This window comes from Paramisgurnus dabryanus, chromosome 9 (assembly GCF_030506205.2).
Source record: "Paramisgurnus dabryanus chromosome 9, PD_genome_1.1, whole genome shotgun sequence".
Lineage (NCBI taxonomy): Eukaryota > Metazoa > Chordata > Actinopteri > Cypriniformes > Cobitidae > Paramisgurnus > Paramisgurnus dabryanus.
This window is the reverse complement of record NC_133345.1, coordinates 23,004,350-23,030,391: the sequence shown is the minus strand read 5'-3', so window position 1 is coordinate 23,030,391 and position 26,042 is coordinate 23,004,350. Positions and strand designations below refer to the sequence as shown.

Here is a 26,042-nt window from a genome sequence, read left to right as displayed (position 1 = left end):
CACTTCTTCCAAAGGTTGCATCTTCCTTTTTTTGTATCACCGAGACTGTTTTCCAGAAATAATGATGGTGCTAAATAATGCTAAATAGCACTAAGGGGGCGTGCACAACAAAGCTTTTACGCCCGTGGCCGGCGCATGTTTTCAATTGTTTCCAATGGAAGCTCTGTTTTTCAAAAAAAAAAGGCTGAGTGCCGAGAGTTGAAATATATTCAACTTTAGGGGGAAAAGCTCCGGGCGTCAATGTCAGTTCTCACCCGGGCATCCAATCACAGTGGAGGAGGGGTGGGACATTACACAGCAACCAACCGGCTCACAGCTGAAGTATCACAGCTAACATAGCGCTCAGCTGAAAAAGCTGGCACTCAGCTGAAAGAACAGCTGGCATTCAGCGTCCTCCATACGTTTTCAGCCGCGTTTAAAAGTGTTGGTGTGCACAACCCCTAAAAGTGGTTCACTGGCTCGTTGGGGACCATTTTTACTGCTAAACAGCACCTATGTAGAACCTGTGTAGCATCTCTGTATAACCATATTGTGCTATGTTGAACCATACTGTAAGTGCTGCCAAAGTCATGCTTTATCACACCGCCATCGGCTAGAGCGTCAAAGTGGCCGGAAGTCATTCATTTTCAATGAGAGCCGGGGGCGAGCTCCCACGATCAGCGGCGAGGAGAGTTAAAAGGTCAACTTTATGGTAATGAGCAATGATGCGGTTCGCCGGCAACTAATCAGAAGGCTGAAATGTTCGGCAGCAACCAATCGGAAGGCGGAAAAGGATTCCGGGGAATGCAATCGAGCCTCAGAGCGTCCACTACTCTTTTTCAATAAGTGTTGCTGGCAGGGCTGCCAGAGCGTTTTTTTGACGCTCTCGCCAGTGGCGATGTGAGCGTACAGTTATGGTTCTACAGAGGTGATATATACAGTAGGTGCTTTTTAGCGCTAAACATGGTTTCACTATGATTACAAGCTTTTAGTACTATTTAGCACCTTTTTCTTTAGAATTTAAAGGAATAGTTTACCCTTTTGCCATATTAAACTATGTTATTACCTCAACCTAGACGAATTAATACATACCTATCTTTTTTAATGCGTGCACTGTACAGCGTGTTGTGAATGTGTTAGCATTTAGCCTAGCCCCATTCATTCCAATGGTACCAAACAGGGAAGCCACCAAACACTTCCGTGTTTTCCCTATTTAAAGACTTACATGAGGAGTTATACCAGTAAGTATGGTGCCACAAAATAAAACTTTTTTTTGGTACCATAGGAATGAATGGGGCTAGGCTAAATGCTAACACATTCACAACATGCTGTACAGTGCACTCATTGAAAAAAGATAGGTATGTATTAATTCGTCTAGGTTGAGGTAATAACATAGTTTAATATGGCAAAAGGGTAAACTATTCCTTTAATAGCACCTTATTACGACGTCAAGGTACGTGTAAGCGATTCGTGCCTTTTAGCGGCCAGCAGCTTATTCACTCTGTGGTCACTTTTTATAGTTTTTTGCCTTATATATCTGATTAGATGCATTTGAAAATGTAGAAATAGTTTCATAAACACTTTAGCGTCTTTTCTTCATATAAATTGATCGTTTGACTTGAATAAGTACTTTTTGATTTTTTTATGTTTTGTATACTGTGTTTTATATCATAAAATAAATAAATGGGTATGTTATGTGGCCTAAATGCCTGAATAGTGTAACATAAATACAATTAATCCTGGCGGTTTAAAATTGAAAATCATATCCCAATGCGTGTCATCATAGCAAAATTATACCCCAATACACTGTAATATAATTTCATACCCTATAATATATTAAGTTTCACCTGCTGCCGATAGAGGCGCTAATTTAGTAAACGCATCTGTTGGTCTTATTTGGAGAAGTGGACAAACGACCAAAACAATCAGATTGGTTAGAGGATAGGCTGGTATCACCATTCCTACATTTTAGTAGATCTTTCTAGCATCCATGCAGAGCTCAAGTGTTTCAGACCATTTTGTTAGTATATTAAATACGCTCTCATATCTTGCTGGTTCATCCTGCACATCTCTCTTTTTCTCTTTGTGAGGGGGAGCAGACAACAGGCAGGCTGCTGAGAGGTGTTGCCAGGCAGAGCACTCAAACAGCATCAGGAAACAGAGCAAGGGTGGAGAGAGACCAGAGAGTAAGGAGAGATGCTGAATGAGAGCGAGCGAGCAAAAGAGAGAGAGAGGACAGGGGGAAGGGCAGAGCTGGCAAGCAGCCTGAGTGGTAGAGAGATACGAGTTTCTCATACTAAAAGCGGAGTAAAGAAAACCCTAGAGCACAACAAACAGCCCTCTCGCCCCACCCGCACATCCATTAGGCCTAAAACGACAGAGTGAAGTCCACATAGAGTGTCGTCACTTTTATAAAAGATTTACAGTAATGCATACAGCTCCTTTACAGAACAGTATGAGGGCACTGAGTGCACAAGAGCTACACACATCAGCACTGCAGCAAATATCAATCTGTGCTCACTAGTGTTGCTGTGACAAAATATAAGTACACTCTTAAAAAGCTGGGTTATTTTCAACCCAGCGTTGGGTCAAAAAGGGACGAACCCAACCGTTTGGAATGTAATTTAACCTATGAGTTGTTTCAACCCAAAATACTGAGTTGTTTTAACCCATTTTGGGTAAAATATAAAAATTTTCTTGGTCAATTTAACCAAACTGCTTGGCTCGATACTTTTTGACCCAACGCTGGGTTGAAAATAAACCAGTTACACTACTAAGGCCCTGTTTACATTAGAGCATTTGCGTTTTAAAACGGCATTTTAAAATGAAAAGATTCTTGTTTATACTGGCATTTTAAAAGGAATCTTCATCCACACTATCCACGACCATAAACGCATAAAACATGACCAATCACGTAACTGGGCATGCGCATAAATGTGTAAAATAACTTATTACTCTAATAATAGCTTACCATTGCGCATTTATGCAGCTTAGGGGTGTGCGATATTGACAAAAATTCATTCCTGGATCCTTTGCCGGCAACTACAACAGACACTATTTTTGAACCTATAAAAATGTGTTTGGGAAAGTCTTATATTGTTTTAGCTTTCCCCTACAACATATTAATATGATTAATAGGTTCATGTTGATGTTATAAACCAAACAAAAAGGTCTTTATGATTTAAAAAGGAAGCATTCAAATGAACAGTACTAACAGCGATCTTGAAGCAAAAATAAATGTCAGCAAATGCAAACTTCAATCAAACATAATACGAGCTGAAGTATAGCTTTAGCCTACAGAAATGCTTAGAGGTCCATGCACGTCCTCCGTTAGCAACACATAAATAGCAAAAAGTGCGATCGGCTAAATGAGCATTAAATATTAATATGACGTTGATTTTATTGTTTTTATTCATTTATATTCACAAAACTTAGCAACAAAACATCGATTAAAATAGACATATTATATTAAACAAAATTCATTTTAAAGTAGCAAACAAATCTTAAATTAAACTCGAAAATAATGTCTGACCCATTACAATTCTCCCTTCATATTGGCCTTTACAACACCCTACATGGCGTTTAAAATTACAGTCTATCTTTCGTAATAAGCTAAACTAAATTTAAACAAAACATAAACAATATTAAAACAATATTTAAACCTAACAATACTCATAAACATAAATATAAAACAGACATTATCTATAAGGATACATGTTAAAACAATCTGATATAGCGTTTATAATAGTTGGTTGATAGATATTTTTGGCAAAACCTCCGTTGCATATCTCCATTCACCTGAATAAAAATAATTTTTACTTTGAAAATGATGCGCTGTCACGTTAACATCAGCTGTTCGTCTACGTTCATTTACACTGCAGCTCAATCCCGGAGTTCTCAAACTAAATCAGGGTCTTCAGCGTTTACGAACGACTCCGTTTATGAGGGTTAAAAACGGTGGCGTAGTGTAAATGAAAGGCATAAACGTGGCAAAAGTAATGAGTTTTAAAAGGTAAACGCATTAATGTAAACAAAGCCTAACACTACACTAGTGGTGTGACAGGTTTCACCTATTTGAAAAAAGTCACTTTTCCCAACGATTGGTTTAGTGTCTAAAAATGTACCTTTGTATCTTTGTATCTTTTGTATGTAGTGGGAAAGATTTTAGTGAATCAGTTTATTCTCTTGTTCAGTTAAAAACAAATGATTTGCAGATTAATGAAACCTTTCTGTGTTATTTAAATATGAAAATTCTGTCATCATTAACTCACTTATATGCTGTTACGGACCTGTATACATTTCTTTGTTTTGATAAACACGAAAGAAGATATTTTGAGAAATGTTTGTAACCAAACCTGTCAGAGGCCCCATTGACTTCCATAGTAGGACAAAGAATACTATAAAAGTGAATGGGGCCTCTGATCGGTTTAATTACAAACATTCATCAAAATATCTTCCTTTGTGTTTATAAGAACAAAGACATTTATTCACAGTAAATCATGACAGAATTTTCATTTTTGGCTGAACTATCCTTTTAATGGCGCTTTCCATTGCATAGTACCCCATGTTTTTTATTTAGGTCGGGTAAGCTTACTTTTGGGGGCTTTTCCACTGGGTGCAGTACGTAGTACCCAATACTTTTTTTTAGTACCACTTCGGTTGGGGTTCCAAATGAGCCGAGTTGATACCAAAACGTGATGCAAAAACACAGTAGATCACTGATTGGTCTGAGAGAATCATCACTACCAGCGTCACCGCTATAATGTAAAAGATTAGCTTTAGTCTTGAGAAAACCTTTTGTCATCTGTGCTTTGCTGCAAGTTCCCAAACTCCCTTTTGCGATGAAAAACATCCACAGGTTGTGAATCAAGAACACCATACTAGTTGTTTCCAGACTTGCAGCTTGTGGCGGCACACTTATAAGGCTCAGCGGAGCACGTTGACTGATGCCACCGGTTTTTGTACAGAAACTGTTATGTGAGACAGAGGTGATAAACGCGATGTGCAAACATCTATTTGTGGTGGTCAATTTTTATTTTGTGGCGGACTGAGAAATAAATGATGTATGGGGATGTACAACGACGCTCTCACTTGTATGATGTCACAGCAGTAGGCAGCACAAATATAACGACACGCCTATAATCCCTCCCACTCCGAAGTGTAACTAAACTCGATGGAAAAGCTAACCAAGCTTAAGTGAGGTAAGCTGACTCGACCTGACCTAAACCATTGGGTACTATGCAATGGGAAAGCACCATAACACTGCAATCAGTTATTGAGCAAGTACCGTACCTAAATTTTTTTTTGAAAAACTCATTACCTTACCTGGATTCACAGTGGCTTATAATAATGTTTTTAATAATGAACAGCTGAATTAGAGCTCTCAGATGTGATTTTGTGAGTCATGTCAATTTGACGTTATTTGACTACAACCCACATAAAGATAAACAAGTAGAGTAACTTGCAATTTTATGTTTCAACTTTGATGGTTACAGCTTTACATTTAAGAACCAAATACCTTTAATGTAGTTACATTTAGTAATTAATGTGTGTGTTCTTCACATGCATTCAAATCCTTTAATGTACCTGCCATGATGTCTGTGAAATTTGCCTTTAGTCAAATATGACACATATAGAATTTAGTGATTTTATCAGGACAGTGCTGCTATCTAAAAAAAGCTTATGGAAATCCTCAGTAAACATAGCTGGCCTACATTTGATATTGGCTAATAGACATAATATATTGAAAGGGTTGTGACAGAGATGAGAGAGAGATGTCATTGTTATAATGCCATTCATTTGATGTGGTTTACTCTTAAGAATATTTTGTGTCAGGTAGACATAAAGGAACCTGAAGGAGTTAAGAGCTTTTTGATCTTGCACACCAATTATGCCACAATCAAACATGAGTCAATGAGTCACAGTCGCAACAAGAGCACCTCCTACAGCCAGTGAGCTGCACCACATCTTAAAATAAAAACGAAAATCCTTTTAAAAAGCCCCTTGTATTGTTATTACAAAGACATATGATTTCCAGGAATGGCAAGACAGATCCTCCAATTGCATCCAGTCTTCTTTTATGTTCTTTTTGTCTTCCTGTTAAGGGTTGCATCACTATCATCATGCGTCTATACAAGTCACCATTTCTATAACACATAATCTATAGCAATTTTGTCAACATTAAGGAGCAAAAAAGTATTTTGGGGAATGGAGGAACAACACTGAAATGCTCACATATAACCTGCAATTCAGCTGACTGAGAAGCACAAGATGGACAGGAAAGGGATGAAAGAAAACAAAGTAAGGAGAGGTAGCCAGAGCCAAATTTACATAGGAGAATAGTGTATTTACACAAGACGCAAAATTGAAAACCGAGCTGTTCTGAAATGATAGTTGTTTAAGAACCGAGCCTGTTCCCGGCAGGAATTCTTGCAGTAATTTCTCTCTAATTGTGTAAAAACATTTTTGAATTTGCATTTTTATGTAATCAGGTATTAGTGTCTACTGCTATCAATATTACCAGCACAGGGCTTTGATGGATGTTTCAACACCTTGCTGCATAAATGAACCTTCAATTCTGCTGGCATCTAATTTGGACGCACAAATATTTCACAGTTTCTTTCATCTGAAAGATAAATGACATCCACAGCCTTAGAGAATATAGATGCATTGTTGAAAATCAGACTCATCCTTGCTGTCAGGTTGCATCATCGTTTTCTTTTGAAGTTGACAGTGTCTATGTATGTTTGAATCAGCTGTGAGTGGCATAAGGATAAGGTTGTTTCAGAATCTCACAATTTTTATTTTTTAATCATTGACACAACCTTCCTAAGTTAATATTGAAGATATCAAGGTTATATATTTGTTCTTCACACTATGTATGATGAGTTTATGGAAACTGTGAATAAATCACATATTAGAGTTTCATTTTTAGGAACAAATTGAAGAGGTTCAGTAAAGCCACATTAAATTTGACCATAACTAAATGTTACTCCATTTCTTTCTCCAGTTACTTAGACAGTTTAGATCGCATTGGTGCTCCAGATTACCAGCCCACAGAGCAGGACATTCTGCGAACTCGAGTGAAGACCACCGGGATTGTAGAAACCCACTTCACCTTCAAGAACCTGCACTTCAGGTGAGACTGAACGTGTTATTTATGCATCTACAGTAAACGCACAGCATGTCATTTAAATCCTATAAGAGAACTACACTTACCATTCCAGTCATTCATAAGCCGGCATTTTTATTCGAAGAATTCTCATCTAACAAACACTGCTGAGACTAAGCGTTATCAGGTTTTTCCTCTCCTGCTGATAGCACGTTAAAAGAGAAGACGAAAATAAAGGTGTTGATGGGGATTAGACAGACACAGAGCTGACACCAATCCAAAGACAGATTTAGCATCATGGCATACTGTTACGGCAGAAGATACAACTTGGGCAGAGGATGGCTAAATTATGTTACATTTACATATGCATTTGACACACGCTTTTATCCAAAGCGACTTAGCGTGCATTCATTTTTACCAATATGTGTGATCGTTGGGAATCCTCTACCAACTGTGCTACAGGCATCATTGCATATTCTGAAATTGCTACTACTGTATTTTGCTGTTTCCAATGATAAATTATTCCCAACTTTTAAATGGTTTACCCATCTTTGAACCTTTGACCCAGCAGTGGGTTTTTATTATGCATTAGCAGTGTTATATGAAATAAGTTGCATTTGTGATGTAGTGCAGTGAGCTCATGATGAGTTTTCTCCTCCCAGGCTGTTTGATGTGGGAGGTCAGAGATCAGAGAGGAAGAAGTGGATCCACTGCTTTGAGGACGTGACCGCCATTATCTTCTGCGTGGCTTTGAGTGGATACGATCAGGTGCTCCATGAAGACGAGACCACGGTGAGCAACAAATACACATACAGTAGACTGGAAAAGGCATGCACACAAATGCACACATCTGTGCATAGTACTCCTATGACGCACACAGACTTGCAAAGCATGCATGCATACTCTTGCACATACTGAACGCGCAAGTATGCTTACACCCTAACACACTTAACACTAACACAGATTATATAATGGGTGTTTGAACTTTTTTAACACGCTTTAAAGGAACTTGGTGACTCTGTTCTCAAATTAAATGGATGAAATCTGCTGATCCACAATTTGTGACCCTGCCTGTGAAAACCATTCTTAATCTTTAATATTGACTGGGTAAGGCCATGTCAAAGATTGAAATCATAGTAAAACGAAAGGTTGAAATCAAACTTTGATGCTCCTAATCTCAGAATTAGATTTGAAGACTTCAGCCTGGTTTGCACAGACAGGGTCACATTTTCTGTACCAGGTCTTGTTTCACAGCAGTATCGTAAGTGTTACCATTTACCAAACATGATGGTAGTGTGCTGGGTGATCATACACAGCCTTCTAATTAAAATAAGGGCCACAGAAACCTTTTTTTTTTTTTAAGGTGAATCGTATTGCAGGTTAATTTAATGTGTGGGTTGGTGAGTTCAAATCCAACTTGGGTCGTGTCTTAAGTGCCTTTGGATTGTTCCTGTCGTGGGCACCAGGTGTTGACATCTAAGTGTTGCAGTTTGCAGATTGATGTTTTTTGTCTCATGAGAATATTTCTATAAAAAACATGAGACACAATATTAATGTATGTCAGTATATGAAGAGGTCAGATGCTCTTTAAGTGCATCTGACATGTTTTTCTTGTAAAAAAAAAAAAAGGATTCTGCCATCAAATTGGTATTTCTGAATGGCATGAGGGATTAAGGATATTTTTGCCGAAAGCATTCAGTTAATATCATTATCTCATCTATCTATCTATCTATCTATCTATCTATCTATCTATCTATCTATCTATCTATCTATCTATCTATCTATCTATCTATCTATCTATCTATCTATCTATCTATCTATCTCTCTCTCTCTCTCTCTCTCTCTCTCTCTCTCTCTCTCTCTCTCTCTCTCTCTCTCTCTCTCTCTCTCTCTCTCTCTCTCTCTCTCTCTCTCTCTCTCTCTCTCATTTGAAGTGTACTTTCGTTGGCATAAAATGTTGTATGTTGTGAGAAATCGGTGTGCTTTATGACCCAGAAGTAAGCTTAAAAAAAACCAAAGTAGGAAGGAGCTTTAAACTCATCAGATCACATCATCTAAAAGGAAAATGAATAGAAAAAAATTATCTGTCTAAAGAAAAATTAAGTTAACATGTGTCAGTACCAGGGCTTTGAACCAGATTTTTTTCCCAATTGGTTTGTTCCGAAAAGAAACAGTATTTGAACGTTTCCGGTTTTCGGTTCAACCTAAATTTTTGACATTCCTGAACCGGTTAGAACAAAAAATGTAGTTCCCGAACCAGTAAATAACATTCCATGTCAGCTGTGGGACATACAAATAATAAGGCTTATCATTAGGACATTAAACTAAAATTATTAGTCTACATAATTTTCCTTCAGTCTCTTTCATGTCATCGAACATCAAAAAGGCTACATTATGTAAGCAGCATATCTGTAATTCTGACATGCCTACATTTGTTAAGTGCATTTAAATACGCGCACACACACAGACGGAGGGCGAATTCCAAACGGCGCTTCGGGAAGAAGATGCAGCATAAACAGTCGCTCCACATAAAGTGAAAATTACATTGTTTTTCAGTGCTTTATTCGCCAGATGTGTTTAAATGGACTACAGTATGAGACACAGTAGCGCAACTCTCTCTCAAGTTTACACATCTAGAGTTCTGATCTTTGAAGGGCATAGGGATAATCACGTTTGATTGGAGTTGGACCGGACACATTCAACTGCATGTGCGTCTGTGCGTACAGAAAAATGGCTAACTTTAGTGCCTTTTTGTGGTTCAGTGTTAACATTTGCAAGCCTTTGAAACACGTGCAAATGATCAACTTTAACCCTATTTAAATTTGTGTATTAATCCGCGAATCGCATGCGAGCCAAATCGTGGGTTGTGATGATCTGTACTGTAATTACACCACTAATTAGTATAAAAAACATCTTGAGATACTTGGTAGCCTACAATATTTAGCATTAGAGACTTGGACTTAGGCTTGCTGGTGGCAAGCTTCTCATTTCTCTAATGAGTCAACGACGACCGGAAGTGAACTTCACAGAGTCATATTGCAATGAAATCTTGTCAAAGAATGAAAAAAGTAACGGTATTAAACGGTTACCATTATTTTAAGTAAACGATTCTGTTCCAGAACATATATTTTTGAAAGTTTCTGGATTCGTTTCTGTACTTTGCAAAACATTGAGAGTTTCTGGTTTACATTTTCGTTCCGTGAACGGGTTCAAAGCCTTGGTCAGTACAACTAGTTTTCCCTAAATATGAACTTTTTGGGATTTAAATTCAGTCAGTGAAGCAGTGTCACCACAAACACATGGGTTTGTCTCACGTTTTTACTTAAATTGGTTGATGCTGGACAAGGGTTTTCGAGCCGTGACACTTGCACGGTTAGACGGTCAATAAAAAATGACTCCATAATACTTACTGTTGGACTGTTGGATTTTTATTGCGGTTAACCAATAATCATTACATCTCTACATTTAAGTACAGAGTACTTATAATGAACAACATGTACTTATGATGTGTTCAAGTCATGCTGGATATATCGTGTTTATGAGATTAACTAAGTCATAAATGCCACTTGTATTGTAAGTCGAGATTTTCTTTAAATGAGTTGGGGGCATGCCCTTAAGAAACATGGTGGATCCATGACTTTGGAACATGCACCTTGCATGTAATCAAATATAATGAACTGATATTAATATAAAAATTAAAATATAAAAATTAACATGAGTAACAAAAATAACTGTGTAAGTGTTACTGCAGGATCTTTTATATTCCATGCTATTTGGTGGAGTTTGTGATGCTACCAGGTAAATTGTGGCAGGTGTGTTGAGTCATATCTGGATGACTTGCATTACAGCCAGTGTGCAACACAACTCAGACCTCAAATCTGCCCAGACGCACGCTCTCATGACAAACACAGATAAGACATTTTTTACAACTCTGCACTCCGAAGCAAGGATTTATGATGACGTCTTTTAAACATGGTTGGGCTTTTACGGTTAGCAACCAGAATGACCGCAAATCTTTCACGCCCAATATTTATCTGGTACTCTTGGAGCAATAAAACAAAAACACACATTATACATTATTTTATAAAGAAGTGATAAACACATAGATTCACACTTGCTTTATGTTTCTTCTTTTAATGCTGTTCTATTGTTTACGCATGGACAGTCTGTTATTCTACCTTTACGAATCTCCTGTGCACTCTGACTTTCATCATCACCTAGTTTTAGCATCTTCAGGGTGACCAGACGTCACGGTTTTTGCCGGTTTTCTCAAGGTGTGGGCAGTATCCATTCAATTTATAAAAAAAAATTCCTTAATAAAGGGATGACATGAAGGAGAAGAAAAGCTTTTCCTTTGCCGCTTCAAGCTGATTTGTCGGCGTTTTCATTCTGGAAAATATCAGCGAATCAGCGTGCAGTGTATCTGGTTGCCATGACAATAACTTCACACATCAGCTGCCGCTCTCCGTCATCTTCTCTAGTGCAGACAGAGGTGGAATGGACAAATGAGAATTTGTTTTTAAAGATGACATGAGATTAAATATCATATTTGGACAGTTAAGCACATATGGTGGAATAACATTAAATGGTTTTATATAGTAAATATATTTAGCTTGGACATTTAATTTTATGAAATCTGTTGTTAAGGAAATTCAGATGTCCTGCCTCTGGTCACCCTACTTCAAACGCTGTCGGTTTCTTTGAATATGGCTCGTGTTAACATAACTAGGCCTATTTTTATTAGTTTGGAGCTGTTTTTAATTCACAACAGTGCGTAGATATTTATGCATCACTTTGCTGTTTTTTAAGGGTGGCCATGTGTGCGAGAATTGTTTTAGTGACCGAACGTGTGCGTGTATGGGTGTCTGAATGGCAGTGATATGTGCGGAGGGTGATTGTGAGTGATGTGTTGGGTTCTGGTGCATGACGATTTCTGCTCGGTTGCTCCGATGGCCTCCAGCGGCCACCTCTCCGCCTGTGTCTCTCCTTCAAAGCATCTCAGCTGCTGTCCTGTCATCTCTCGCCATCGGCTTTCTTCTCTAACCAAACGCTAAACAATCCAGCCCAGCTCTACAGGCGGCTTTTCCACCCAACCCTCCCACAGGTACGAAATTATCATCACCAAGTGAAAGATGAGTTGGAAGCAGTACATTTTTTCCTTGTGCTTTGCTTGTGTGCTTATTCTGATGCCCGTTTTGCTTATATAATTCTCTCCGTGTGTTTTTTAAAACTCTTATTGGCTAATGCTCCAGCATAGTATGCAAAACCTAACCGGATTGGCTGACCTCTGTTTCTTTTTCTGTTTCCGTAACCATCGCCACTGCATATACAAAGATTAAAGAAAGTGACTGCTTCCAACTCTGCATTCATTACCATTGAGATGATAAAAAATGAGCAAAATAATTATTTATTGATGAAATATGGAAATAAGGGAAAACTGTATATATCATTACTTATCCTCCCAATTAGCATCACATTTATTGAATAGCACCTTTATGAGAGAAGTAATTCATAAAGAATAGCTAGTGAAATTAATATATTTCCATTTCTGTTTCTTTCTTATTTCAGTTCATGTCCCACCTTGTATTAAAGATTTTTCACTCCAAGTGTGGTCGCACCTGAATGTGTGTGCATGGGCACCTGATAGTGTGTTTGTAGTGTAAATAATGATAGGCTAATGTCTTGTTTTTTATTTCGGCAGAATCGCATGTTTGAGTCTTTGAAGCTGTTTGACAGCATCTGCAACAACAAATGGTTCACAAACACCTCCATCATTCTCTTTCTCAACAAGAAGGACATATTTGAGAAGAAAATTAAGAAATCTCCCCTAAGTATCTGCTTTCCAGAGTACTCAGGTAAATTCATTACCCTGGTGTTAAGCTATGCGAAAAATCTCTCTCTCGAGGAAGACAAATATGATTAAAAGAAAAATAATTGATGAGGAGAGAACTGTAGAAGACCTTTCCAAAAACTAATTAGTACTATAAGTCTTCAGAAGAACCATCCTGTCATTTTGATCCTTTTCATCTAATGTATAAGCTGAAGTCCCTCAATGTCATCATATCAGAATAGTTACTCTTTATTCCCTGTCTCAGTTTTCAGTTTGAAGTCTTTAGTTTTTTACAACCATAGCTGTACTTAACTCTCTAGTCTATTGGGTAACAAACTCATTTTGTTCAGTTGGCAAGCATACGTAGGATGCATGTGAGATGAGATAAAATGGTTAAAATGAAGGATGGTAACACTACATGCTGGCAGTCACTTTAAAAACATCTTCTGGCACCAGGTGGAGGATGCAAGTTTCTGTTTTGGAGAGCTGCTCGCAGAAAATTACTTTTTTTTTTTTATCTATGTAACACCCAAAAATATGATGTACTTTTGTAAGGGATTAAATTTCATTTTCAAACATTTGGAGCCATATTATTTACTGGCATCATGTTTTGAAAAAAGACTTGATGTGTTTTTTTGCAAAGCATTTGTACTGAGGCATCATTATGTGACAATTTAACTCTTATGTACAGTTATATGCAGCCACAAAAGAAACTTTAGCTTTGTATTATTAATGATAGTTTGTATAAAGTTTTAATGACTATCTATATTTATTTTTCACTCTCTAAAACAGAAAATACAGGAAATATGCCCACAAAATGTAACCCCCCTCACACAATTTTCGGGTTAAAAATTCAGTGTTAGTGTGACCCCGCTTGGCACTAAACACATCTTGAACTCTTTTGAGGAGACTGACTAGAATTAGAAATAAGAATTAAAATTAGAAATAAGGGATTCATTTAATTTAGGTTTAAAGGCAGGGTCCATGATCTCTGAAAGTCAATGTTGACATATGAAATCACCAAAACAAACACGCCCCTACCCCAATAGAATCTGGACCTTCTTTTGATAGACACGCCCCACACATAAGCAACCCAGGCAACGATGTTCTTTAGTAGACACGCCCCTTACTGCTGATTGGCTACAAGTGTGTTTTGGTAGTCAGCCTGACTCCCTTTTCCAAAGCATTTTTCGAAAATCGTGCACCCCGCCTTTAAGAGAGCTTGCAGGTTCCTCTTATGCTCAAGTGTAAGATGAGCTCACACTAAACACTTGACACTTTAGCTTTTCATTTTATACTGTTTTTAAAGTATAAAATAAAAATAACATTATTTTGTGTATTTGGTGTAATGCAATGTCTTTACATAGTTTAAGGTAAAAAAACAAGTTTTTACAAAAATTGTTGTTTCTCTTTGCCTCGCCTTTCTAAAGCGCATCGATTTTTACAAAGCTCATAATTTTTAAAAGTGTGGTGGGCTCTGATTGGCCAGCTATCCAGTGTGTTGTGATTGGCCGAATACCTCAAGCATATGACGAAAATGTCTTTACGTCATGGCACCTGCGTCAACAATACTACAACAAGAATAAAAGTTACACCTTTTTTCTTTGCGTATATGGACGGTGTTATGCAAACCTACCCACACAGTTACTTAGATATGTGGGGGCGTGTTTAACTCTTTCCCGCCAGCATTTAAAAAAAATGTTGCTAGCCAACGCCAGCATTTTTTATGATTTAATGCCTTTCAGAAAATGTTCTTCTTAAATATATATACATACAGTATATCAAATTAAAATTTTCATCCTGCGTTCTTTTGTTTTCTTTTTATCACCTCTCAAATATGGGTAGGTTTCTTCAAAAATACAAAAGCAAAAAGCTGAGATAATTGTGTTTTTGTGAAGAACTTTTGATAGAATTCAGAGCGATCCTCAAAACATACACAGAGTTTGAACTGTTTGCTGTAAGGGAATACTTCCAAGGTTTATAAGTTGGGTAAGGGCGCCACCTGTTGGATAATAGCGGAAATACTGATTGCCGGAAAAACTTAATTGGCAGGGAAGCGTTTTCTCTTAATTGACGAGTTAACTCTTCTATGGCGTTGAAAGATTTAAATGAGGCGTTTTAGTAAGGCATGGATGAGCATTCACTTTTAGAAAGAATATTTATAAGAGTTTGAGACTAGGGATGCACCGAATATTCGGCCACCGAAAATTTTCGGCCGAAAATGGCCCAAAAGACTTTTATCACCGAAACAATACGGCCGAAATGTTGTGATGACGCAAACAGAAACCGCGACCTGCACGTGCTTGTCGAAAGCAACATGTATGCGTTGTGGATGTATTTAACCGCAAAAAGGCGCTAAAGTACGCACAGAGACACATGCGGTTGTTTCCGGTCCAGACGTGATCATCACAGTGAGTACGCCCTTCAAAGATCAGAACTCTTGATGTGTAAACTTTAGAGAGACTCGCGCAAATGTGTCTCATACTGTATAGTCCATTAACATACATGTGCCGAATAAAGCAATGAAAAACAACGTAACGTTTTTATGCTGCGCTGTTTGGGATTCGCCTACGTTCTCTGTGTGCGCGCGCGTTTAATTGCCCTCAATAGTGCACACAAGAGTGAGACGCAAACAAGCGAACGTAAAATCTTTCTGTTATTGACAGGGCACATATAAACAAAATTATCTCCAAAGTATTCTTTTTCTAAAGAAAAATGTTTATGTCTTAAGTGTATGTATAGATTACAGTCATAAACCAGTCTCTGCATATTTAAAGAGACAGTAACCTCAATTAACCTACTTAAGTCTAACAAAGAGACAAATAGCTCTAAAAATAATAATATATTTCATTTACACAATAAAGACAGTGTTATGACTCATTTAATTCGATTTCTGTACCCAATGCTAATGTTAGCCCTTGTTAATGTGCAGCTTTGTTCTTTTTTATAAATGTTTGTAATTTCTTTATTTGTTATTAGATTTTCCCCACCCCCTTTTTGCTGATCTGAAAAATAATCTGATCAGTGCCTCAAAAACTGTAATGTGATCTGAACCGTGAGTTTTGTGATCTGTTACACACCCTTACACCCCTAAAGTTAGTACACAGTGATATAACCATAAATGCATTTGTACTAATAATTGGCATAATAATTTATTTCTGTGTTTCGGTTTCGGTTTTTCGGCCTTGGTTTCCTCATTTTCGGTTTTCGGCCAAGAATTTTCATTTCGGTGCATCCCTATTTGAGACTTTAATCTTTCCGACTTCAAGGATCTTCTATATAGACAAACAGCTTTTTAAGTCCAAAGAAATGAAAATACATCATATGACCCCTTTCATACTGCATACAATTTTTCTGTTTTCTAATAAAGAGAATGAGAAATAATTATATATGGTCACTATACTTTTGCAAAAACAACAACTCTAACGGTGGCGTGGTATTTACTTAACATTTATGTAACATTTAGCTGGGAGCCAAGTTTTTCCTACCCAACATATACAGTACAGTACTGCCTTTTACTGGAGCAATTAATGCACTTATAAATCAAAGTTTGGTTGTATAATTTTCTTTTTATTAACATTTACCATTTTATTTACTTTTTTGCTCCTTTTCCTAATTTTCCAACATCATTTTTTGTTTTCAAATCTGACTATATTAAATCTACTTCTATCCTCATTCATCTGCTTCATTTCCATCCTTGTCTGATTCATTCTGTGCTACAGGTTCAGACATTTTCGAAGAAGCGGTGGACTACATTCAGTCCCAGTTTGAGAGTAAGAACAAGTCAGTTGACAAGGAGATCTACACGCACATCACCTGTGCTACAGACACAAACAACATTCAGTTTGTCTTTGATGCTGTTACTGATGTCATCATTGCAGGCAACCTGCGCTTTTGTGGACTTTACTAATTCGCAGGATAGGTTTTAATAAGTGTATTGTTGTCCATTGGTTTTCTTCACATTATGTCAAGCCTTTAAAGGCTTTTTAAAGGTGAGAAAAGTTCTCACATAGCTGTTATTTCATTTATAAGGGGGTGGGTGCTAAATTTAAACCAAAAGTCTTTACATTTGATTTTGGTACATTGTTACAAATGCAGGAATGTGCTTTTAATGTCCTTGTGATATGTTTGGGTGAGGTCAAGAGAAAGTGTATTTTGAGGAATTTTAGGTGCCAAACTTTCACTAATGCCTACTTTTTTCCTGTTGTGACTGAGATTTGTAAAATGTCAGACCTGACTTTTTATTCCTAATACACATTGTGTAGATAAATTATTTCGGATCGTATATGTATTGCATTCTAATGCAGTGTGTAGGTGGATCTATAAATGCTCTGTACACTTACTGTATATATGAGATATATATGATAAATTAATGCATTGTGGAATATGAATTTCAAGAATATTCACTAGCTGGCTTATATTACATCTGTTCAGGGTTGACAGCAATCCTGGAGTGTTGATGAAACACTAGGCTTGACATTTACTTGGCATTTAGAGGAGTGTAAATGTCCAGTGCCCTGAGCCAAACCACAAAAATGTTAGCCTCTTAGCATCCAAAAAAGCAAGAAGACTTGATACTTTTAAAAATGGATTTGGGACATCTTAGCCCATATACACAGGAGATACCGAAAACAAAATCTGTCACTTTTAATATTTTTTCAGTCAAGGAGAGTATCCTTGTGCATTTACAGTATATTTACTGTACATGCAGTATGGTTGCATTGTGTGGTCCAAATTGTGTTGTTTATCACTTGATTTATGGCAATAATTTAAATCAGTTTTGGCTGTAAAATATAATTTACATCCTAATAAAGGCCTTATGTCCTTCTAAGGTTAAAAGAGACATATACTGTAGCAAGAACTGGACTGTACTAGATATCACTATTGCTAAAGTGATGAATTCACTGAACTCTTTAACACCTCCTCATCTGCTGTTTGTTTTAGCTATAGTTCAGTCTGTTTTTATATACAGTAGCTTGCTTATAGTGTCAATAGCTGTAGTCGTAAGCACTTTGTTAGTCATATAGAGAAGCAAGACAGCTAACAAAAGTAACAAGGTTTTCAGTTTTTGTTTTTGTTGATCTGTATGGTGATCATAATGAATCAGTAGGAACATACTTTAAAACAAAGCAGGCCTTTTAATACACCTTACAGTATGTCCTTGCTTTGAATACATCCTTTTTGTATAAAATTACAGATACGTTCATACACGATATATGAGCTGTGGATGAAAAAAGCATTGTGGCTTTAAAAGCATTGTAGAAAACTGTCTTACACCATAAAAAGCAAAAAGTTGGATCAAATTAAAGGGGACTTTTCACAAGACTTTTTTCGATGTCAAATAAATCTTTGGTGTCCCCAGAGTACATATGTGAAGTTTTAGCTCATAATACCATATAGATAATTTATTATAACATGTTAAAATTGCCACTTTGTAGGTTTGAGCAAAAATGTGCCGTTTTTGGGTGTTTCCTTTAAAATGCAAATGAGCGGATCTCTGCACTTAATGTCAGTGCCGTGGTTGGATAGTGCAGACTAAGGGGCAGTATTATCCCCTGCTGACATCACAAGGGGAGCCAGATTTTAATGACCTATTTTTTCACATGCTTTGAGAGAATGGTTTATCAAAACTAAGTCACTGGGTTGATCTTTTTCACATTTTCGAGGTTGATAAAAGCACTGGGGACCCAATTATAGCACTTAAGCATGGAAAAAGTCTCAAATTTTCATGATATCTCCCCTTTAAGTAATTACTTCAATTGGTAACACCTAAAAAATTAAGTTAATAAAGTGAAATTTAAAGGCGATTTTTGCACGATTTTTGGGAAACGCTTTGGAAAAGGGTCGAGTACCAAAACACACTTTTAGCCAATCAGCAGTGAGGGGCTACTAACCGACATCGTTGCCTGGGTTGCGTATGTGTGGGGCGGGTCTATCAAAAGAAGGTCCAGATCTATTGGGGTAGGGGCGTATTTGTTTAGGTGATTTCAGATATCATCGTTAGCTTTCACAGATCGTGCACCTCGTCTTTAAGTTGAAAAAAAATCATTTTTTAGGTGTTACGAATTTAAGTAAATTGATTCAACATTACTGTTTTCTTTAGCTAGCAACTGTATAATTGTGAAATAAATGTAAGAATTTGCTTCAGGGTACCAAAAGACAAGGATTTATGTTCCTGAAAGCCAAAACTGTACAATTAATGGTACATATTATAATCGTTTCTTATTAAAACAAGTGACCTGTGCCAGTTATGAGTTGTTATTTGTGCTATTGAGGCCAGTTCAGTACTGAGTGCCAATAAGATGACTTATTGGCCATTTCCGTTTTTGAAGTGATGTAAATGCTTTCACTGTGGAGAGCAAGTATATGGTGTTGAATATAGCGGCTTGCATTCCAGAGGCCATCAGGTACAGCAGTGGTTCTCAAACTGGGGTCCGGCGCCCCCAGGGGGGCCGCGAGATGGTGCCAGGGGTGCCCCAGTTTTATGACATTTTATAAAATACATTCATTTATCATGAATTCTGTGTAATTAAACTAAAAAAATAAGGCTACTAACCAGCAGCACTACTTTGTATAACTTAATATGTTTTGTTTAATTAAAATTTTAAATTTTAGAACAGTTTTTGTCATACATTTTTTTTTGGGGGGGGGGGGGCGCAAAAGGAATGCACCGTACACAGCAAGGGGGGCCGCACGCTGAAAAAGTTTGAGAACCACTGAGGTACAGCAATAGCATTTTTGTACAGGTACAGCAATAGCATCTTTGGCCTTAATTCCAAATTGATTGTTAATTGAATGTGAATCGTACTGTAGCTTAATAGAATGATTCAGTGTTGTGCAGCTATGTACAAAAACTGTGAGCTCAGAAATATGGGAAAATAGGTCAGTGGCCAATGCAAGAGAAACTTAATGAGAATTTAATCTGTCTGGTTATAAAGGACAATGGCAAGTTTATTTATACTGGAAATATCTGTTGGTCATGTATTCATATTCCTCTTATCAAACTGACTGATTGATTTCAAGTGTAACAGGCTAATTTAGTGCTAATGTAGCGTGAAAATATATTTAGATTTTAGTTTTTTATTTAGTTTTTAATTCATGTTTTATTCTGAATATGCCCCCAAATTAAAATCAAATTAAAAATATGAAGCAAAATCTTTGAATTTGAATAAAGATATCTAAACATGCTTAATATAAAATGAAAGACCTGTGTATAAAATTAAGCTTAGTCCTCCCCACTGACAAATAATATTTTCATGTTTATTCAAATGTATTAATATTTATTTATAAAACAAGAAAATGCTTTTATACATACTTTTGCTTCTCAATGTAAAACAAGCAGAAATTAGAAAAAAAATAATAATCTAATCCCTGTGCCCATCAGTACAGTAGTTTTTTGTTTTGGTTTGTTTGTTGTTTGTCACACTGCTGTAATTACTGTTTGTATCTTTCACCTCTGTGATTATTTATTGAACAATGGATGTTTATTTATGTGACATAAATGAATAAAGTGCTTATGAAATTCTGTGTGCGACACTCAATTTTCAGTCTGTTTTTTTCTCACAGAAATAAAAGCAGATTGTGAAAGCTGCTGATTGGATGTATGTTCTCTGTAATCAGGAGGTTTGTTGTAAAGATTGCTATTCTGTTTACTCGCGTGGGTTAAGCTAATGTTCATATCGGTCTTTATTGCCAACTTCTTCCAAAATGTCTCTTAGGATCAAAGTTAATTTATCATCAGATGCTGGCAGTGCTGAAACAATATTTACAGTTATTAGAAGCTCTGGTGGATCATACAAGATCCAAAATCTGGATCCTCTGGTCTTGTGCATGTTCAAATGTCGATGATCTCGCCGAAGCATACTGAGATCATTGTCTGCATACCAGTTAAATAGCATATAACTTTATCATACTGCATGTTCTATTCACACTATGCATTAATTGATATAAACCAATTAATGTTTCGGTTTTGTGGCCCTTACTTAGTTGCTTATCTTCGCTCTCTCTTGCTGTTTAGACATTTCTCCACTAACTTTTTCTGGTTTCTCTGTTTCTATCTTCCTCTCCACTTCCCTCCTCTGTCTATCCCTTTTTTCTGTATTCTCCTCTTCTTGCAGAATCGCATGCATGAGTCTCTTATGCTGTTCGATTCCATCTGTAACAACAAATTCTTCATTGACACTTCCATCATTCTCTTCCTCAACAAGAAAGATCTCTTTGCTGAAAAGATCAAGAAATCTCCCCTGAGTATCTGTTTCCCTGAATACACAGGTAAGAACGCTCTCACATGTTATGATATCCACAGTCATTGCATGAATATCCAATACACCCAGCAGTCAGCACCTATAATTATCATTCCCTCCATTCAAAGGCAAACCTTGTCATAGATGTCACAGGGCGGCAGTGTTTGACATGGAGGGCTTCACCACACATACAATTGAAAAAATGCTGGGTTGTTTTTAACCCTGGATTGGGTCAAAAAGAGTTTTACTCAGCTTTTGGGTTAAATTAATCTATAATAAGGTTGTTTCCTGGACAGGGATTATCTTAAGACAGGACTAGGCCTTAGTTTAATTATGAAATACTAACATGTTTAAACAAACATACCTTATTAAAAACATTACTTGTGTGCATTTTGAGGCAAACCATAGGACAATGATATATTTTATATGTTTTCAGTTTGGACAGCTCTTACATTTATTTTATTCTGCACTCTAAAAATGGCTGGGTTATTTTTGACCCATAATGGGTAAATATTGGACAGAACAAATGCTGGGTTAAAAATTACCCCATGCTGCGTTAAAATGACCCAATATTGGATTGTTGTTATGCAGTTGGGTTAAACAACCCAGCATTGGGTCAATTTTAACCCAGCGCTGTGTTCTGTCCCAATATTTACCCATTATGGTTCAAAATTAACCCAGCCATTTTTAGGGTGTAGGACTAGTCTAATCCCTGTCCAGCAAACCGCCCCAAAATGTTTATATATATGAAAACAACTTTTCAGGTTAAAACAACGCAGCATAGCTTTAATTAAAGGTGCAGTGTGTAAATTTTAGTGGCATCTAGTGGTAAGGTTGGGAATTTCAACCAATGACTTAGGTAACTGCTCACCCCTCGCTTTTAAAACGCATAGAGAAGCTACGGTAGCCACCACCAGACAATCATGTCATATTCGGAGACAGCTTCGTAAAAAAAGTTTGTCCTTTAAGGGCTTCTGTAGAAACATGGAAGCACAAAATGGCGACTTCCATGTAAGGGGACCCTCGGTATGTAGATAAAAATGTCTCATTCTAAGGAAATAAAAACATAAAGGTTCATTATAAAAGGGGTTTATACACCCCTGATAATAAAGTTTTGTATATTATTTTGCACTTCTGTAAAGAGATCCTTCTAAAAATTACACACTGCACCTTTAAAACCAACAGGTTGGGTTTGTCCCTTTTTGACCCATTGCTGGGTTTAAGGTATTTACTGGACAAAACTATTCGGTAAAAAACAAATTACAGCATATCAGGGAATATGGATTATTCAAATAAACAAAACAAATTAATTAAAATTAAATACAATTAAAATAAAATAAAATTAACAAATACATTTGCATACACTCCAAAAAATGCTATTTTATTTTCAACCTATCGTCTGTTCAAAAATGGAAAAAAAAACAGCAATTGGGTTACATTAACCCATAAATGTACACTGTAAAAAATTGTCAAATCATCACGTTTTGTGTTACTTTAATAAAATTAAGTTCAACAATTTTAACTTGAATTTATAAGTTATGTTTTTAAAGCCAAAACTTAAAATTGTAGGTTAAATTGACTTGCAAAACCAACTTGTTTTAAAAAAAATTTTTTACATATGTGACCCAACACTGGGGTAAAAATAAGCCAGCATTAGAAAATAAATCATACATTGACGACAATTTTATGTGTTATTAATATTTGTTGATACTTTTGTGTAATTGTATTTTGTAGTGTCAGATTAGTGCCAACGTTGTACAGGGCTTAAACTCATTAAACTTTGTACATGTGCTGTATGTATTTTTTGCCAAGCCTCCTTAAATTCCTCTAGAAGCAGAGCTTTAGTTTACACTCAAAGCACATGTGCAACATAAAAGGTTTGTATCTTTAATGATAAATCGGAACCAAATGCAAAGATATACATTTTTGCAAGTTGGACATCACTGTAGCTGTCACAAAGTAAAATGCAAATATTACCAAATTACTGTTATACATCAACTAGTTTTAATAATTAATGCAAATTATGAAACTTAAAACATATATATAACTCTTAAATAATAACTCCTTCTAAAGCTAAAATCCTACAGTCATCCAATTGCATCAGAATAGTTGAAATGGTGATCTCAAACTCCTGTTCATTTGGATTATACAAATAAATGTCACCTGAAAATCTCTTCCATCTTGAAGGAACATTGAAATTAATGTTGCATGTGCAGGCACGAGTTAAAAGTGAAACTACACTTCACTGCCTTTGTTAGGCCCATTCCTGCCCTGCAAAACCCTCCATGTTGCTTTCCACTCCCTGTGTATATCTCTCAAACACAACAAATTTACAGCAGCTTTTATACAGAGAATCTTCTTCATAATGAGCCAAGTTAAGATGGCATAAAAGAGACATTTGTGAATGTCAGAAGTCAGCAGTGTCATTTAAATAATGGAACTAATATGCATCTAGAATGACAAGCACAAAGCCAGTTTGAAGTTCACAGAGCGCTGCTTTTATCCAGTTTTTTAATTTAGACATAATGTCATGGAACCTCTCTCTTTTTCTCTCTCTCTCTCTCTGTCTCTGTTTCTCCACATACATTCACTCTGTTGCTCGTTCGCCCTCTGTAGGTCCAAACACCTACGACGATGCAGCCGCTTACATCCAAGCACAATTCGAAAGCAAGAACCGCTCGCCTAATAAGGAGATCTACTGTCACATGACCTGTGCCACGGATACAGGAAACATCCAGGTGGTGTTCGATGCCGTTACCGACATCATCATCGCCAACAACCTGCGAGGTTGCGGCTTGTACTGAGGCCCGCCCCTTCCCTCTCAAGCCACTTCTCTGGAAATGATTACTATTGAAAATGCAAGTTGGTAAATAATGATAACGATAATTTTAAAATAGGCATATACAAATATATAAATATATTATATATATGAAATGTTTTTAGTTTGTCTTTCAAAGAGCTGCCAACAGAACTGATTTTCTTATAGAAACCCAGCCTTTATGGTTTTAGAACAAAGTTGGGACCTTTCTATGTTTCATTTGGTCGTTGTTTGGTTTTTCTTTGCCGTTGTACGTTTCGTTCTCCCCGGTACTCCACTGTGTCTTTATTGTTTTAACTAAACAACCCTCATTTTTTTTGAGAAACGTTTTTCTTTACTGTTTTTTTTATGTTTATGTCATTGTATGTATATTTATTACACAACAATTAGTCAGGGGGATGACCTGAGTACATGTTTGCCTGAGTATACGTATATACTTCAGTGATAATAAAAATCAGCGATAGCTAAATCCATAGCTTAAACAGTTATGCTAGTCTTGAGCACTATCGTAGAGAATGGAAACACCCAGATTGCACCCATCAGTCTTTTCTTACGTTTCGTCTCTATACGTCTCCGTCACTTCTGCAGGTCAGCTCTCTTGCCCGTGTTTATCTCCGGGTAAGGGCCCGCTTAATGCATGGCCCGGGCCCATTAAACCAATCCGACGATTGCAAGTGTCATATCAGTGCCAACTTTCTGAGAATGACGTGTCTGGGAATAGTACTAGGAACACTAGGTCACTGTTATGAGAATTTATTAACATTGTCTTGTATGGAACTTTTACTTTTTTATTGTTGTTGATTAATTTATTAATTTATTTATTGATCATCTGTCCCACATGCTTCCTTTTTACTTACTACACCTTTTCCTTTCTTCTACCTCTTGTCTTCGGTTACCCTGACCTCTTCATTCCATCCCTTCCCTAGATTTCCTGTTTTAGTTGGCTGGGTAACGGAGTCCCATGTCTCTGATAGCATGACCCTTTGGCCTTTGTATAAAGAAACAGCTAACTGCTTCACATAGCTAATGGTGCGAAAATAAAGAATAAAACTTCAAAAAAAAGACTAAAAAGTGGAAAAGACAGGTGCAACAGAAAGAGAAAAGGTTTCTTGTGGGTGGGGCTGTATGGGGGTGGTAAAAGGGAGGGGGGTAGATGTAGGACTCGGGTAAGGTATCCTGACCAATGATGTGGAGGCTTGCAGGTGAAGGTCTTTGGGCTGTCAGTCTGTAGAAAGCTGTAGATCCTCCAGTTTTAGAAACTTTACAAGTAGAATTAATTGAAAAAAGAAAAAAGTCAAAAAAGGATGATTATGACAATAATAACAATGATATCCACAACAACGATGATGATGATGATGATAACAATACCAATATCAATAATTATTCTGTAATATTATTCAAGGTATATTTCTTGTGCTTTGTAGCTACAGAACTTTTATTTCCTCTCCCCCTTTTTTAAAAAAAATGAATTTTGCAAGGGTTCCTGTGATCCACAGTTCTTACTGACTTACCCATGTTGATGTTGATGAACTGTACCAATTATTTTTGCCTGTTCGCCCTGCATTGCGATGTCTTTACTTAGCCTGAATTACAGTATATGTATTGATTTTTGTTTTTTGTTTTTGAAAGAACCACTTTTTGGTGGCACAACCCCGCCCCTTGTGCTGGAGAGGGCGGGGCTGCGCACGGCTGTACAGATTCATGCGCTTTCTCTTGGTTTTTTGAGAATTGTACTCAAACACCTTCCAGGTCTGCATAGAAAAGCACAGCTCTCACCTATCACACGTAGATTTGGAAAGATGTATCTCCTTCCCCCCACCCTCCGCCTTCTCAGTTGAAATTCAAAGAAAAAGAAAAAACTGTACAATTACCTACACCACTTTTGATTTGTATTCTCCTTCCCTTCTTTTTTTAATTCCTTTCTTTTCTCTCCAAGTGAATGCTTTTGTGCTGCTTTTCTCCCTCTTTAGTGAATGGTTGTTCTTTCATGTGGGATGTTCGTGCTGGAAAACCAATCGAATGTAGTGTTTACATTAAAAGCCACAGTTTTCATGACTACAA

At 36.9% G+C, this 26,042-nt stretch overlaps 1 protein-coding gene across 3 annotated transcripts in view; it reads left to right on the top strand.

Annotated features, from left to right (window-relative positions):
* Positions 1 to 26,042, top strand: part of gnao1a (guanine nucleotide binding protein (G protein), alpha activating activity polypeptide O, a) — a 98,263-nt gene extending 72,221 nt beyond the window's left edge. The window contains exons 5-8 of one of the 3 annotated variants that reach the window (XM_065279082.2): positions 6,989 to 7,117; positions 7,753 to 7,882; positions 12,792 to 12,945; positions 23,780 to 26,042. In XM_065279082.2, the coding sequence (XP_065135154.1) occupies positions 6,989 to 7,117; positions 7,753 to 7,882; positions 12,792 to 12,945; positions 23,780 to 23,967 (601 nt within the window). In that variant the 3' untranslated portion in view covers positions 23,968 to 26,042. Of the gene's footprint in view, positions 1 to 6,988; positions 7,118 to 7,752; positions 7,883 to 12,791; positions 12,946 to 16,642; positions 20,984 to 21,037; positions 21,192 to 23,779 lie in introns of those variants that run through there. The other 2 variants (XM_065279080.2, XM_065279081.2) reach the window with 2 other exon arrangements.